Raw genomic sequence first — 17,513 nt, forward strand, 5'->3', positions numbered from 1 at the left:
TCTGTGAACTCAGTGCTATGGTTTGGATATGAAGTGCCCTCCCGTCTCTCCCCATAGGAAGGCTTGGTCCCCAGAGGGTGGCACTTTGGACAAATCATTTGATCATATGGCTGATAATCACATTCATGGGTTTATTCACCAAATGAGTTCATAGCTGAATGGGCAGCTAGGAGGTGAGACCCAGTTGGAGGAAGTAGGGAGCAGGGGGCGGGCCCTTCAGGGGTAGGCACATCTTGTCAACCGGCACTTCCTGTTTCTCTCTGCTTCCTGGCTGCCATGAGGTGAGCCGCCTTGCTCCATCATATCCTCCTGCTGTCATGATGGACTGAGAAGCCAAAGTAGACCTTTCTTCTTTTATGGTGATTTTCTTAAGTATTTTTGCACAGCTATGAACTGTTAACAGATTGTTAGGCTGACCTGGGCTACATGGGAGAAGCAGCCCTGTGGAAGTTGCTGCTGTTGTCCACACCTGCCAGGCAAGTGTGGTCTGGAGGGCCTCTAGGAAGAGGAGAGTCAAAAAGTTGGGGTGGGAGCAAGCAGTTAAGAGGGAAAAGCAGGTAGGCCAGGCAGGGACCTTAGGAAGCAGGTGGAGTCTGGCTTAGTGTGGATCAGTTAGCAGCAGGTGAGCAGGTCTCTGGCCTGGCAGGGGCCTGCTGGTCTTGGGCGGGACTGTGAGGCATGGCTTCCTACATCACCAGGGCACAGGTTGGGTGTGGGAACAAGGAAAGCTGTGTCCTTTTCAGTGCACTCATTCTGCTTAGCAGAGCTGAGTGAGGTGGTGTAGACCCAGGAGAGCCTGGTGGACGTGGCAGACCTTGGGAATGTGAGCGTAATCTTTCCTGGGCAGCCTTCCAGCCACCGTGGGGCTGCTGGGGCCTCACCAACACAAACCCAGAACACGGTGAGAGCTGTGGAAGCTTCAGAGTTGAGGCCTGGGTGCCTACCAGAGCACTAAGGGAGATCACACCAGCTTCTTCCTGCCTCCTTGACTAGATTTACAGTCAGAATTGTCTTCCAAGGGCAGGGCTTAGTTCCTCACCCATTGAAGGGCTCTACTCTGGATTAAAAAGGTTTTGGCAGTGGGGGTTGGGACTCAGGGACCTGTGCCTGCTAGGGAAGTACTTTATCACTTGAACCTTTCTGATGTTGTTTTTTTTCAGGGAGGATCTTGTACTTTTGTCCAGGCTGACCTCCACTGCTGGCATCCCTGGGATACGGGTATGCCCTCCCCCCCAAACCTGGCTGTACTCTAGATTTTGTAATAAAAGTAGAATCAATGCCATTTTGCTTTGGGGGATTCTTGACAACAGCAGGGAGAGCCACTCATGGCCCCAGACACCTACTGTTCCTCACTGGCCTCTCAGGTCAGAGACACAGCACAGAGAGTGGAAGAAATGGGATCAGCCACACACTCCAAGCACTTCCCACCAGCATGCTGGGAGCTCCCTCCTGTCCGACTTTCCCCCAGACCACTGGATGTGGCCATGACCTTGGCACCAGCAGGTCAAGTCAGCAGCTGAGCTGAGGCCCTGCGGCATATCCCAGGGCTGCAGTGGCAGGTTCCAGGGTGAGGCCCAAGGCTGTGGGCAGGAGGTGGAGGAGAGGAGCCTGCCACACCTTCAACTGGGTCAGCTCCACAGCTATATTAACTGGCAAATCAGGCTGTTCCACAGGGTGGGGTGAGAGCAAACCCATATGCTGAGGGCAGATCCTGAGTCTGGAGCTGGGCGGGTATTCACAAAGACCAGTTACCAGGAAAATACCGACTGTGCACCTGTCCACTGGAGACACAGCATTGCCCACCACAGAGAAGATGCCTGCCTCCAGGAGCCTCCACTCATCCAAGACTCTCTGTGCAACCTTGGCCCAGTTCTATGACCTCTCTTGAGCTGAATTTCGAGCCTTTAAAGCTGGGTGCTCACCTATCTGAGAAGGCAGGCAGGTGAGTAACGATTATGGTGTATAGGAAGGATAGGATAATGAGCCTGGATCCATGTCTGGCTCCTTGGGGGCCCACATGCCCATAATGGTGACCCCACTTGAGCTCCTCTCCCCTAGATGTAGGCCTACCTCTCTTCTCCGTGGTGATCACCGTGGCTTCCAGAGGCTCCCCCCAGCCCTGCCTTGTCTTGGCGGACAGCCTAAAGATGTATGCAGATTCCGGGGCCAGCTCGGTGGCTGTGAACTGCCGAACGGTGGCACCCACCTCCACGGTGGTGAATGTGTGTGGGCTGCTGCTGGCCAGGCGGTAGGCGATCTGGTACCCTGCAGGTGGGACCCAGGCGGGAGAGGGGGGTAGAGGGGAGGGGAGAGGAGAGTCTGCTTAGCCATTTGTTCCTTCACTGCAGACCTGAACTCTTCCCACGTCATAATGACAGGTGGGATTAGAAACCCAAACATGGCCATTTATTTCTTCTTCGCTTCTAGAGGTGACTGTGGTACGAACTGAAAGGGTGGTTACTTTCCACGATGACGAGTGAAACCCGCCTCACTCTTCGTCCTTCCCTGGAACAAGATGTGAAGTTTCATCTCTCCTAAGCACACTGCACGCAGAGAGAATGTACAGGAATCAGGAACCCAGGGTGGGTTGTGGGTGGGTGGTGGGCTGGGGGAGGGCCTGGCAGGGCTTTAAAAGTTCCCAGCCTGCAGCAAGCAAGCAGGAAGGCCAGACCTTATTTATGTGTCCTCCATCCTCTTGTCTTGCCAGGTTGTATGAGTGTGTGTCAGGGGTGGTGCCCTCTTCTCCCTCCCCCAGTGTAGAGGCCCCTCCTCACTCACTGCCATGCTGAGCTGTTAGGAGGCTCCAGATTAAATAACTATGTCCTTCTTTTCAGTCAATTGAGGGAAGGCTGGCGGCGTCTAATATCTCTAGGATGTGTATGTGTGTGTGTGCGCGCGTGTGCGTGCGCGCGCATACTGGGGCTTGAACTTGGGGCCTGGGTGCTGCCCCTTAGCTGTTTTGCTCAAAGACAGATAGCACTCTACCATTTGAGCCACATCTCAACTTCTGGCTTTTTGCTAGATAATTGGAGTTTAGAGTCTCATGGACTTTTCCTGCCCAGACTGGCTGAGAACTGAGACCTCAGCCATCTAGGATTATAGGCTGTGCCTATAATCTGGCACCTGGCCTATCAAGACCGCTGTCCCATGCCCACCCACCAGCATCTGGAGAGGCCTCGCCAGCATTCCAGACCCAGCCTGGGACACTGGTGCCAGGCGTTGCCTCCTCTGGGCTCCAAGGCCATGTGTAGTCCAGCTGCTGATTAAAACCAAAACAGATACGGTGTTGTGACATCCAAAAAAGCATTAATGGCAGTCCGACTGTTCCTGGTAAACTAGGCAGACATGGCTGGGCAATGAAACCCAGCAGAGCTCAATTGGTCCAGCTCTGCCTCCATGGGCAGCCTGTGCGTGTCGGTGCCTGCAGTGATGAGAGCCCCATCCCTTCCCAAAGCCTGGCTCCCACCGCACAGCCTGCCAGAAGCCCTGGCCTCAGCTCAGCGAGGCACCTCCCCTTTCCTGGCTCTTCATCACAGCTGGCCCTGGATGCCAGGGTGCCTTGTGATGCTTGCTGTCATTTCCCTGACCGTGCAGTGAGCCCTCTCCTGTCCTCGGCTCACAGAATGCTCAGGTCAGACCCCGACCTCAATCCTGGCTCCAGACTCTCATCCTCAGGGCCGTTCCTCAGGGCCATTCTCGCCACCACGCAGACTGGGAGGTGATACACCCGGCCCTGCCCATAACGATGCCATGTGGTGGCTTTGCTCTGTGCTGGACCTGACCTCAGAGCCCTGCGCTGCCATCTCGGCTGCTGCCCTACCTCTCATCAACAGGCTCTGCCGCCTGCCACGGACCCGGGTGCACAGACGGTCTTGGGCAAGAAGCCTGTACCTTCTGATTTGCTGTCAAAAGACTGTAGCCTAGAAATGGCCAGCCAGTCCTCCTGAGCTGATGGTTCCTTTCTCCCCACATTCAGTCATGAGTGCAGGGGCTCTTTGGTTTGGGGGGCCCTGGGACCCACAGTACTCTGAAATGAGGAAGACAAGGTTACTACAGCAGCTGCAGGAGAGGACCCCATGTGGAACCCTGGCCCTCACACGGTGGCCCCTGAAGGTGGCCAAGGAGGTGGGTATGGGTATGGAGAGGCTAGGTACCCATCCTGCAGAGTCTGTCTCATTTTTCCTGGAAAAGACCCACCCACACCCATGTTCCATCTCTTGTGGCTCCTGTTTGGTCTTGACCATGCAACCCAGTTACCCCCACAAGCAGTGGCCCAACAGAAGTGGTTGTATGGGAAGGAGCTGGGCATCAGAGCAGACATGGCTGTGCTGGAATTGGCTCTGTAGGTTCCCCAAGATTGTGATGGGACCCACCCATGGCTGAGCGAAGTGGGATGGGACCACAGATGACACACCACAGGCTGCTGGGGCCCCTGGCACAGGTACAGCCCTCCTCACCCGGCCATTCCTGCTTTCCATGATTATAAAACAGTGACACTAACCTGTCTCCACTCGCCAGTGCTGGTGAGGCCCTTGCCCAGGGTCTCCTGGGGTCCTCTTCCCATTATGCTCAGAGTTGTGTCATTCTAAGGGTCTTTGATTCTCCCACACAGGGTTGCTGCCATGGGATGGTGACCAGCCCTGGCGGACATGCTCCCCTGGCTCTGCTCAACCCTGGAGGAGCTGGATGGAAGGCTTTGCCTCCCTTAGCTTTGCCAGCGGATTGACTTGGCCACATCTGGGCATGCGCCATCTGGGCCTAGCCCAGAGCAGCTGACTCTAGTATCTATAATTGCAGCTACTTGAGGCAGATGCAGGAAGATTGTAAGATTGAGGCCAGCTAGGGCCTCTGTCTCAAACACAACACACGAAGAGAAGGACTGGGGGATGGTTCAAGTGGAAGCATGCTAAAAAGACTTTTTCAAGAAGTGTATTATTGTCTAAGGAGTTCCTGCTTCTTGAGGGGAGGCAGGCAGGAAAGTGAGTGACTTCAAAGGTCTGCTCACCAGCTCTGTGATCCAAGGCCTTAGGCAGGTGTTCTGCACTTTCTGGCAAACCAGCCACTAGCCGCCCACCCCATGGGCCACTGATCTCATCAGCATCTCTGTGGGCGCCTTTGCTTGGCTAGATGCAGGTTTTTCCTTCCGACACTCTGGAGGGTCGATCATGTTTTTGGTCCTTTCAGTTCATATCCTAGAGTTAGAGCCGTTCACTCAGTGTCAGGCTCCTTCAGACAGTGTCTAATGGCTCGTTTCCAGAAATGTGGCTGGAATTCACAAGTCCTCATCTTCCTTCAAGTGTCTTTTCTCTCACACAATTTTGGCTTCTCATATTACTGCTTTTATTTCTCCTTGCATTTGCCTTTATGCATTTAAATACACTCATATTCACTATTATCTGCGTTTTAAACTCTGGATTATATATTTTAAGACTTGCCTACCGCTATGTGATGGAAATGGAGGTTCTCACAGTCCCCAAGTGTTCTCTGGGTACCCCCTTCAGGGTGCCTCCCCTCTGGCTGCTTCAAGTCATGTAACAGTTCTCATGCTGCTGTGACAGGGAGCAGGGGCCCTTTGTGGTTCAAGGGATCGGGGTGCTCTCACACAGGTGAGGCCAAGGCTGCGAATTAGCAGTGTCTGTACCAGGGCAGGGGACACCAGGAACTGAGGTTCCTGCTGAGGGGCCTGTGTCACCCTCCTGTCTGTCCTGTGGACCTGCAGAGCTGGCTGTGATCATGCTACATACTTGAAGACCGCACTGCTATTCAGGTAGCAGACTGAGCTAATGAAGCATCATTTAGTCTGAGGAGCAGAACATGATTACAGATGTGATTTGGTTGCTGTTTAATCTTCATTATTTGATCACATTTCCATCTGTACTAAGATTCTGTAGTTGCGAGAAGTAATAATCTGGTGAGGTGAGGATTCTGTACGAAGGCACACCTTTGTGAATCACAAGAATGGAGATTAGGAGGGAATTATCCTAGCCAGGTTCAACTTCTCCTTTGCCTCTCCTCTCCTTTTCTTTCTCCTTCCTTCCTTCCTTCCTTCCTTCCTTCCTTCCTTCCTTCCTTCCTTCCTTCCTTCCTCCTCTCATACTGAAGATGAAATCCAGGATGTTCAGCTACTTAATTATTCCCCCAGTTTTCATTTTCTTCTTCTTATTTCTACAGGGTTTAGTTAACTTTGCATGGGCTGGCTTTGAATTTACGATCTTCTGATCTTCACCTCTTGAGCAGGCATGCATTATTACCTGACTTTCATGGGGCTGATTTACTGGGGGGAGGGAGTGCCAAGAGTTGAATGCTGGCCTGGCAGGTATTTTACCATCTTACACTCCTTTCCCAGACCTTTTTGCTTCAGTTACTTTTAGAATTGGGTCTCTGCCTGGGCCTTCTACTTCATGCTTCTTATGTAGCTGAGATGACAGGTATATACCACCCTGTCCACCTACTAGTTGAGATGGGGTCTCAATAACTTTAGTCTACCCTTGAACTACCATCCACTACTCTCTGCCTCCCCAAATAACTCAAAAAGTATGAGTTACCTGGCTGGGAACACATGTGTAGATCATTTTCTTATGATCTAACACATAGTCTACATACATGTGGGTTTTGCATTTCACTCGTCTGAACAGGATATCAACAGTTTTCCCGTCATCTGAGAGCTGGTGGCTCATGCCTAAAATCTAGTTACTGAGGAGGCTGAGATTTGAGGATCACAGTTCCAGCTTGGGCCAGAAAGTCTGTGAGACTCTTATCTCTAATAAACTATTAAGAAAAAGGCTAGAAGTGAAAAAAAAAAAAGCTAGAAGTGGTGCTGTGATTTAAGTGATAAAGGACTAGCTTTGAGCAAAAGAAGCTCAAGAACAGTGCACAAACTCTTGAGTCAAGTCCCAGGACCTGCATAAATATCCACACATCCACACATGCACACCCCCACATGTACATGAATACACACATGTGTACACACATATATGTACATGTGCACACATACACACACACCCATGTCATACATGTTTTCCTTTTAGTAGTTCACATTTTAATGGTGGTTTAGGACAGCCAAACCTCTGTATCTGTGGATTTTTTCAATCTCTAGTCAACAAACCAAAGATCAAAAGAATCCTGAGAAAATGTTATACTAACTGAACCTGTGCAGACTTATTTTTTCTTGTCCTTATTATTCCCTAACCAACATAGTATAATCACTACATACTGAGTATTTTCATCATATTAGACATGTGATGACATCTAGAAATGATTGGAAGCAGGCAGGAGGGCAGGAGGTGTTAGATGACTCTCCTGAGCATGCACAGAGGTGGGTATCCTTAGGGCCAAGGGCCATCTGTTTGGCTGTCCTTCCCTGCACAGCACCACCAGCTCTATGAAGGAAGGGGAGGTTGGCTGTATGCCTGCCCTTGATCCCTGACCTCTGGCATGGGAACAGAGAAAGGACAGTATCTGTCTGAGGTAGACTAACTGTAGGAAATCTGATTATTATTTTCTATTCTCTGAGCAGTTTCCACACTGAGCCGAGGGGACAAAATTCCTCAGCCCTTGGTTCTGTTTGTACTTTCACGTTACATAAAGATGCTATCATTTCTCATCAGCGCACCCAGGCCTGATGAGCCTAAAGACGAAAACTGATCTCTTACTCCGGTGCATTTAAAAGACTTACTGGCTGGATAGCATGAGTCTTTCTCTGTGCACACCTGGCAAAAGCAGCCACTGTGTAATCGTTCTGGTGTTTTCAGAGAATAATGACAGACGGTGCTCAGAGACAAGAGCGTCTCTGTGAAAGAGGCTGCTTAGGTAATTATGGCCACAGCCAGGTGAAACATTAGCGTGCTGGATTTCAGCGGTCGAGGTCAGAGGGCCACGGTGTGCGCAGGGAGGAATGGACACGCTGAATCAATAGGAGGCGCAGACGCAGCCCTGGCGAAGCCCTGTTTTTAAGGTTATGGGTGAATTATGATAATACAGACATTCAAAGGAGCGAGGCCACGCAGGAGGGGACATCGATCCAAAGCAGAGATGAAAACGTGGAGTGGGAGGCCTGGGCTGCATTCTGAATCTGCCTAGAAAATGGGAGTTGAGAAAGGGCAGAGGCTACACGCACGGAACATGTTCCAGAAGCACCCATTGTGTAAGATACAAAGAGGAACTGCTAAGAAGATGTGGGCACAGACTGCAAGTCGTGTGTGTGTGTGTGTGTGTGTGTGTGTGTGTGTGTGTGTGTGTGTGTACCTTGGCTCTTTGAAGCCTGGTGCCCAAGAGCTGGCACAGGGCACAGCTGCCTTCAGTGGGCAAACCCTGTGGGGGGGGGGACATTGACTCAAGGCTATACTCTTACATGGCAGCAAAATATATCTGTCTGTGAGCTGGCCTGATGCTCAGGTCTTTGGAGCAAGGCCACTAGCCTGGCATAGCGACAGTGACCCTTGGGTCTCTGCTGGGAGGTGGTGGCACCTCCACAGCCACCCATGAAGCAGGTGGGTGGGCCTGCAGCCGAAGGGCCTAGGCAGTCTGCACGCCCCAGCAGGTGCACACATGGTTGTTCCTATAGTGTCCTCGCTTGAGGGCTGGGAGTGAGGGAACGTAATGACAAAGGGAGTTTGTGAATATGGATTAGTTCAGCTGAGCATCTCATTCTCAGGCATCCCTTGACAATGAGCTCAAGGTGGATGTCAGCCCTGGATAGGCAGGAGGCCTTCTGACAGGGGTGAGCAGGAACAGAATACGGGGTGTCTGGCTGGAGCAGCTGTGTGGGTCTGAAGGGGGCCTGGTGAACGGCTGGCAAGGAGGGAGACATGGCCGTGCTCAGGCAGCTTCTGCATCTCCCGAAGGAAGGTTTGCAAAGCTAAAAAGCTCTCGATAGGAAAGTATCTGTGCAAATAAGCAAGTGTTTTTTTTTGTCTTCCCCTCCAGGTGCCTGCTGGTGTTTCATGCTGTTAATCTCTTTTGGAAATGCAAGAACATGTTTGGATACAGATTACAAAGGCGTGAGGCTTGGAGGTGTTTACACACTCAGAGAGGGAGCATTGATTCAAGGCCTCTCTGGATGTAAAGCAAGTCACACAAAGAGATGGTTTCCTTTCCACCTCTGAACTCCAGCCTGAAGCTTTAGAATTCGTGTCCCCCATCTTTCTTACGGCAGCTACTGTTTGGTGTGCTGGCTATAATCACAAATAGGTGACAGGTTACCTAGACAACATCTATTACAACCAAACGCCATTGGAATCAAAGAGGCTCACGCTCTTGCTTTTGTGTATTACAGGTGAGTAGACCTGGCACTGGTTTAGGATCTGTGGTGCTACCCACAGTGTTCCAATATTACCTGCTTCTCACCTGGGCTTTTGTGGTGTAGAGTAATCTCCACTGTCCCAGGGATTTCAGATTGGTCTGAATCAGAGACATTCCTAGGATTTTTCCCTCTCTATGAGCCCTCAGCCCCACAGAGGGATGGAGAAGAGATCCATACACTCACCAGGGGAGCGCGGTGTGCGGGGCGGGGGGCCTCTGTGGTGGGTCACCAAGGTGAGAGGACCTGATCTTAAACTCTCATTGTCCAAAACCAAGAAGTGTACCTACGATCCTACTTGTGATATGGCAACCTCACTGTATAACACTTTAATAACAAGAATAAAATCACATTTCTAAAACGTGAGCCACCATTCCATGTGGACAGAAACTGAGGCTAGGCTGGGGGAGCCAGGTGCCTCTTTGGCAGCAAAGAGAAGTATCTGCCAGGGAGAGGCACACATGGAGGGTGTGGCAGAGACGCTGGGCAAAGAAGATGCTGCGGTTTGAACTTCCTCACCAAAACTGAGGAGGAAATTTTATTAGAAAAAATCCACCAGTGAGTTCATGGGGTGTTAATGAAGCGTCTGGAGAGTGGATCTGTTCTTTATTTTGGCACTGGGGTTTTGAAGTGAGGGCCTCACAAGGTTGTGAGGCGGGGGCTCTACCATGCCAGCCATCCCCCCTGACCCCAGCTCGTTTTGCTTTAGTGATTTTCTAGGTAGGGTCTTGAGGTCTTTTTGTCTCAGGATTTGGACTGCACAGATCCTCCTCTCTCTACCTCCTGCACAGCCGGGACATCCTCAGGGTCTCACTAACTTTTGCCCAGGCTAGCCTCAAGGTGTGGTCCTCCCAACTGGCTGGGAATACAAGCATGAGCCACTGTGCCTGACACAGTGGGGCTGTAGTAAACTCTGGCCTGACCTGGTCTGGTACGAGTCCTCTCACTATATAATGCGCCTTGTGACCCTGCAGGGTCCCTGCCAGCAAAAGCGCTGTCACTGCCTGTATCTCCCTCCGTCCAGGACCTCCTGGAGCTCAGAGAGCCTGGATGAACTTTGATTTCAATAAATATGGCTGTACTGTGTACTTAACTTTGTACAATTCTTTCTCATTCATTTTGAAGTCTTGTTTACTTTTATTTTTCTGATTATAGACATACTCTGAACCTGGGGAGAAGTAAGCCATTTTCTCTTAATAAAGTATCTAGCCTGTGGCATTCAGCTATTAACAACAGGAAGCACAACAAGGAGACATCTGCCAGGTATCTTATGGGATAAGCACAGGTCCCTGGAGAGTGGGAGAGAGAGAAGGAGAAAAAGACAGAGAGAGAACAGGAAAGCATCTAGTCAAAAGCCCCCCCGCCGTCAGAACACTGGGTCACCTTTACCAGAGGCCACAGCTGAAACACAGTCTCTGTTCCCGCACACTACCTGCAGTCCTAGCCAACGCTGACCCGTAGGAGCAAACACAGAGGTCCAGAGAGGCCGATGGGAGGAGGGCCAGTGGGGCAGTGGGAACTGGGGACTCAAGCCTTGGGTTGGGGGCGATCCAGGAGTACTCCAGGCCCAACAGACACAGTGAATGCAAGCTTCACAAGCACACATCAGCGTCCCCACCCCCACCCCAGAGTTGCCATCTTTAAGAGAAAGCTGATTCTGCCATTTCACCAGAGATGGCCTAGAACAGAAGCTTCCTGAAGGTCAGGACCAGGTGGCTGTCCTTGGTGAGGGCTGGCTGGTCTGGAGCCATACGATGAACCTGAGGAACCTGCAGCCTTTGTCTCCGAACATGCAGCTGAGCTCAGGACAGGACACGCTCTCTAGGGCACAGAAGGACATTCACCCGGTGCCCAGCCTGGAGCTAGGCCTGACTCTGCCAATTCTGCCAACCCTCTGGTGGGTAACAATTTCTCTTCCAAGTGAGCATGAGCCACTTTCCCTTCTTCCATGGCTGCAGAAGCGACTCATCCTCCTGACTCAGCCAGAGAGGCCTGGAGGGCATCTGTGACTCTGCCCCCTTAGCACACAATACTAGTGTGTCATGTGACCACAGGTGTCATGGCCCCCATGGGGCTGAGAACATCTGGAAGACAGGCAAGTCTTCCTTCCTGCTTCCCACCAGGCACCCTGGCACACAGAAGGAGCGGATGTTGAGAATCTGATTTCCTGCCTTTGGGGAGCTGGGGAAAATGAAGGTTTTTCATCAGAGCTATCAGAGCTGCATCTCTAAATGGAAAGTTAGTGGTGGACACATTTCCTGGGAGCTGGGGCCTGCATTTCACCTCCACTGCTCAGCATAAGCCTTGTAACACAGCAGAGTTGCTCCCAACAGTCCAGAGCAAGGCCTGGGCTTGGGTTGGGCATGAAAAACTCATCTGCTACCTTATCAGCACAGCCTGGAGGGGAGGGAAGGGTGGTGACAAATGGTATTGCCACAGACCACAAACCAACGAAAGGGATTCTGGGTTAGTCGAATGTAAATTTCATTCCACAGCAAACCCTAGCACACAGCTCAGGAACCAGTACAGGGGCCAACCTTTACCTCAGTTCAGAAAGGGCTAGGCTGGTGCCCACCTGGTTTATTTTTCCCCTGGAAATGATCTCACCAATAGAGGAGAAATCTAATCTCCTTGTCCTCCCCCTCCCTCCATCCTTCCCTCTTCTCCCTCCCTCCAGGCCCGTGGCTCCTTACCCAGAATCACTCCGTTGGGCTCCTCTGGGGGCTGCCACACAATCCGCACGGCCTTGAGCCTTACTTCGGGGAACACCAGCCTCACCGGGGGGCCTGGGGCTGAAGGAAAGCGGGGTGTTGTAGGGTTCCAAGACCAGCTACCTGCTGATCCCAGCTAAGAAGCCGCTTGTTGGGCAGATGGGCCCAAGACTGCAATGAGCGACTTCTGGAACCTACCAGTGTGGCCCTCCAGTACTCTGGGGAAAATACCTCCGTTTTGACTTGTTATTCTTTTGGTGCTGGTAGTGGGGACTTGAACTTAGGGTTTAGGTGCTTGTCTCTTGGCTTTTTCACTCAAGGCTGGTGCTCTGTCACTTGAACCACAGCTCTCCTAGCTTCTTGGTGATTATCGGAGTTGAGTCTCCCAGACTTTCCTTGCCTGGGGCCTAGCTCAGGATTTGTCCTGAAGCCTGTGTGTTTACTTTCCAGATTTTGAAATCGTATTTACTGTGCTGGAGTGCCTTGCAAAGCCAGTCTGAGGTTCACTAAGTGCCCCTGCAGAGTGGCCACCAGACCAGAAGTCAAGATTTCACTAATGAGAGTTCAGATTTCACCTGCAGAGCAAGGGCAGACAAAGTGGCTTCGGAGTCCCTTCTAACTCTAGATGGGGTTACAACTACTGATGAGCCTTCTCCTACACCCGCCGTCCCTCTCCTGCTGTGTCCTAGGAAATTAAGAGCTCATATGCAAAAATGCAAGTAATAATTCTCCCATGTGCCTTGGTGCCCTAGTAATCCAGACAGCAGTTACATCTCATAGAATTGCTAAAGAATAGGGTCGTGGCCTCCAGAAAGTCTATTTGCTTAAAGGGATAGGCAATAGGCACAGCACCCGATGAGAACTTTGGTGGGACGTAGTCACGAATTGATTTGCAGGTAAGAGGCAATCAATGCCAGAAGCAGAATGATGTGTGGAGTGCCATTCTGGGCAGGTGAATTCTGCATCCAGCTATGAACCTGAGAACAGTACTTTAAACTTTGGACATGTGTTATAACACCTCTGTTGGGTAAAATAAATGTCCTGTGGAGGCAGTAGGCGCCCAAGCCAGGACTAATTCACAAGTATGCATGGTCTGACACCAGTCTTTCGAAGCAGTGATCTGTTGAGCCATCCCTAGGGCTGAGCAGTTGGATTGTCATAATGAGGAGCAGGGAGTGTTTATGTATCAGGCCTGGGAGAGAAGGTGGAAAATTCCACAACGAACTACCAGGTCCTTCAGGAAGATGGTGGACCTGGAGCTGAGGGACAGCTTCTAAAATGCTCCTTCTAAGCCAGGCCTCAGTGACTCATATCTGTCATCACAGCTATTCAGGAGATGGAGAACTGAGAACCATGGTTTCAAGATAGCCAAGCAGGAAAAAAAAAGAAGAAGAAGATAGTCAAGGCAGGAAAGTCTGAGAAACTCTTAGCTCCATGTAACCACCAAAATGCTGGAAGTAAAGCTGTGGCTCAAGTGGTAGAGTGCTAACCTTGACCAGAAAAAGATCCAAGCCCTGAGTGCTCGGCCCTGAGTTCAAGTCCCAGTACTGACACCCCTCCTCACTCCACCATGTTCTTTTTTTTTCTTGAGGAAGTAGGAGTGAGGGCTTTATACAGTTTGCAGTGAAACTTGAAGTACTTTGCATTTCCCTTGTGGATCCCCATCTACCTGAGCCCCTTTGCTGGCGAAGACGGAAGAAATACGTGTAGCACTCGGCTCTCCCAGGAGGCAGAGCCTAGCTTGGGTATTCTCCAACAAAGGAGAGGTGGCTTCTTTCTGGGGGGCGGGGATGGCATGTTTGGGGCTCATTAGTCCCTTTAGAAAGAAGCTTAGGCAAGCCAGCAGTCCTCTCACTTTAGTTACGCAGTCTGGCCCTCAGGTGGGTGTTTTGGGGGCTCTAACGTATTCATTGTAGCCTGCTTAATAGTGAAAATGTGAAGGAGCTAACCTTTAAGCGTTTTCCATCGGCAAGGTGGAAAAACATATTTACTAATGATTTAGACTTCCATAAAAACAAAGATGGCAAGATGTGCTTGTTACCCAGTCTGGAAATATGGGGGCCTGGGGACCCTGGGAGCCGTCAAACACACTGCTCTGTGTGGGGGAACATGTAATTATCTCTCATAATGCAAACAATGAGGCGCAGTGGTCCCATGAGAAGCGGGCACATGGGGCCAGAGAAAGTTTTTTAACTGTATCTGCACAGGTGCCATCCAGAGGACCCACATTGCCCACAGCAGAATTATGATCGGAATTCTGCATAGGTTCATAATCAGGCTGTAAAAATCCACTCCAGGCTGAAATTGGCCATATAAATGCTCAGTGACTGAAAAACAATTTTGTTTTGTTTTTCTCAACTGGAAAAAAAAAAAGTGCAGTTTGGAAAATTACATTATAAACAACCACAGTCCAAATTGTTTGGAATGGAAAAGTAAGCCTGGGAGGCAGTGAGGCCAACGTGGGGGTCAGCCATGCACGTACCGTCATCTTTGGTGCGTTCCAGGATGAGGGGCAGGCTGGGGACCCCGTTCCCGATGCGGGTGAATGCCAACACTTGCAGCTCGTACAGCACGAATTTGCGCAGGCCAGCCAGCAGGGCTGACTGGGTGTGGTTCCCTCGTACCACGTGGCTCTGGGGCTCAGGGTCCAGGTCTTTGGCTCGGTATAGAACCTGAGGTATCAACACATAAGCGCAGGTGGTCATGCCACTGTGGGTTTAGGAAGCGGCCTTGGAGGGCCCTGGGTGGGGGCTGGCTCACCACCAATAAGGCAAGGGCCAATCATCAGGGTGTCTCCATGGGGGAAGCCACGGAGGCTTTTGGAGCTAACTCCTATGCACTGGCATTTGGAGAGAAGGACCCTGAAACAATTGTCCTCCAGAATGGTAGTTGTGTTCCCACTCAGCCCACAGCCTAGTGGGTTGGCAGCCTGGCTGCCATTTGTACCAGCTGAAGCTCTCCATCAAAGCTGTGCCAGCTTCATTCACTACCACAGACTCCACCATGTGCTCGGAGGCTTTCGCTTCCTCTGAGAGGAGCTGGCAGTCTGCTTGCTTTCCCAGCCCCACAGACTCTGGGTGCTCGCCCTGGGACACATGCTGTTTTCTGGGGGGACCTCAAGCTCCATTCTCCTGTGCCACAGCATGGCCACCTTAAGATGTACTCCTCTGGCTCCTCTCCCGCTCCTTAGCTAAAAGTTCTCCTGGTCAGCACAGCCCCTCCAGACTGTGGCTCAAAAATATCACAGCAAACCCGGAGCCGGTGGCTCACACCTATAATCCTAGTTACTCAGGAGGCTGAGATCTGAGGATCATGGTTCAAAGCCAGCCAGCTCCGGCACTAAAATCCAAGAGACCCTTATCTCCAATTAACCACCAGAAAACTGGAAGTGGTGCTGTGGCTCAAGGGTTAGGGCAGTAGCCGTGAAGAGCTCAGGGACAGTGCCCAGGCCTGGAGTTCAAGCCCCATGATCGACAAATAAAAAAAAAAAAGCACAGCAGAGCTCTGGGATGCAGAAATGTGGCATGGAGTGAGGTCATGCGACCACTCGTGGGACAGGCACGTGTCACTGGACTACCCTGTACGATGGGACCATGTCCTGTGTCACAGGGCTGTCATGTGCCATGGGATCACCACATACCACAAACCACATACCACAAACTAGCATGCATCACTGGTCTGCCGTGCATCATGGATTCAGAAGGGTGTAATTCAGATGCCCGGGGAAGAGGAAGACGTGAGGACAGGTGTGTGTGGGAAACAAGCTACAGAAATCTACACAATGGAGGCAAGAGGAGTCCACGCCCAGAGCCCGCAGTGCAGCACATGACAGAGCATGGCCTTTCTGGTCACTCTGAGGAAGTTCACTGTGCCCTTGGCCCCTTTAATTCTCATGCCAACTCTGGGAAGTAGTTCCTGTCGAGGAGCCCGAGGAGAGAGAGTCTAGTAGCTGGCCAGAGAGTGCAAGCCCTGTATGCGTTCACTTCCCCGTGGCTCTGGCATTTGGCAGGCAGTTCTATGAATGCCTCATTCCTAGACTGCGGTGAGTAAGAAGAAGGCAGCTGCTAGACAGGAAGTGGCCCCGCGTGGCCTGTCTGTGACAGGAGTGGGTGTGGGGTTTCCTAGCAGCAGGTGCGTGGAGGAGGCGACTGCCACACGTACCTTGTAGCCCAGGATCAGTCCGTTCTGGTCCTGCTCAGGGACAGAGCTCCATGTTAGCAGGATCTGGGTAGAGCTGACAGCCTGGGCAGACACGTTGGCAGGGGCAGCTGAGGGAACTGTAAAGAACGCAAGACACAACGGCATCAGAACTCTACAGGCTTGTACAAATAAAGATCCAATTTTCATCCAAATCATCAAGTTGTCCTTGAAATAGCAATGCATTCTGAGTGTTCTGTAGGGATCAGATCAAACCTGCAGGCGTAGAACAGATATGTAAATCTCTCTATTAGCAACCAGTTCCATAAACCCGAGGTATTTAGAACTCTGATTTTACCTGAGTCCACTCAGCAAGAAAATAAGCTTGGTCTGCTTTCTGTAATGACTTGTGGAACTGCCGGCTTTCATCTCAAAGAGGAAAGCCTTCCTTGCACAGCCATGCCAGCTTGTGGGCATCACAACAGGAGGTGACGGGGCCAGGTGGGCCTCGCAGAGGGGAGGTGGTGTGGGGAACCCAGAGAGAAGGGAAGGGAGGTCGTTTCGTTTGGTACCTCAGGTTCCTAAGGGAGTTTCCTCAGTGACCCCATAAGCCAGGGATCATTGCCCCTCCTGCACATAAAGGTAGTTTCCTGTGTCTATACAGCCTCAGCTCTGTCTGCACTGTTAACTAAAAAATTGTCTCAACATCTAGGCCAGGATCCCCATGTAATGTGTGGAAAGGCAATAATAAAACCTTAAAGACACGGCCTTTACATTCAAGATAATCTCAATTACTTCACTAATTTTCTTGTGGACTATTTACACTTGAAAGGCTGTTCAGATAGGAAAAGATGGATCTGGGCAAGTTCTAAGATAGTAGCGGGGGATGCTTGGTTTGGAACAGGTGGAGAGCAGGGCTGTACCTGGGCAAAGTGCTAGTACCACACCTTAGGGCCCCTTCTGTCAGGGTCATTCTATGATATAGGGGACACAGCTTGTAATCAGGGTGGCACCCAGTTGTGTCCTGTCTCCCCAACTTCAGGGATCTTTCCAGAGGGGAAATTGAGGCTGGGGTCCCAGTGGAAGCTAAGACCCTGGGTGCCCTCCCCCCCAGGAAAGGCTGGCTCCCAGTCCTGAGGTTCTGGAGGCCGGGTCTCTCCCTTTCCTTTCTTTAGTGATATGAAGGACCTCTCCTGTGCGCTTGGCTTTGGGGGGGCGCACATGCAGGGGTGTGTCCATGAGCCAGGAGGGATTAGCCTCCCCAGAATAAATTTCAGGGGCCTGTCTTATGTTGCAGAGGGAAGTCAGTCACTAGCCCCAACAGTGGATGAATTTCTTTCCCAAACATGTCAGTAAAGGGCCATTGC

General features: G+C 51.3%; 1 protein-coding gene across 1 annotated transcript in view; it reads right to left on the reverse strand.

Moving 5' to 3' along the window:
• The window catches only part of Sdk1 (sidekick cell adhesion molecule 1), an 803,720-nt gene that overhangs the window by 84,855 nt on the left and 701,352 nt on the right, over positions 1–17,513 (reverse strand). The window contains exons 26-29 of the mRNA XM_090329832.1: positions 16,171–16,286; positions 14,492–14,681; positions 11,992–12,090; positions 2,071–2,265 (exon numbers count right to left, since the gene is read on the reverse strand). Coding sequence (XP_090185958.1) covers positions 2,071–2,265; positions 11,992–12,090; positions 14,492–14,681; positions 16,171–16,286 — 600 coding nt within the window. The remainder of the gene's footprint in view (positions 1–2,070; positions 2,266–11,991; positions 12,091–14,491; positions 14,682–16,170; positions 16,287–17,513) is intronic.

This window comes from Megascapheus bottae, chromosome 3 (assembly GCF_031878675.1).
Source record: "Megascapheus bottae isolate mThoBot1 chromosome 3, mThoBot2.hap1, whole genome shotgun sequence".
NCBI lineage: Eukaryota > Metazoa > Chordata > Mammalia > Rodentia > Geomyidae > Megascapheus > Megascapheus bottae.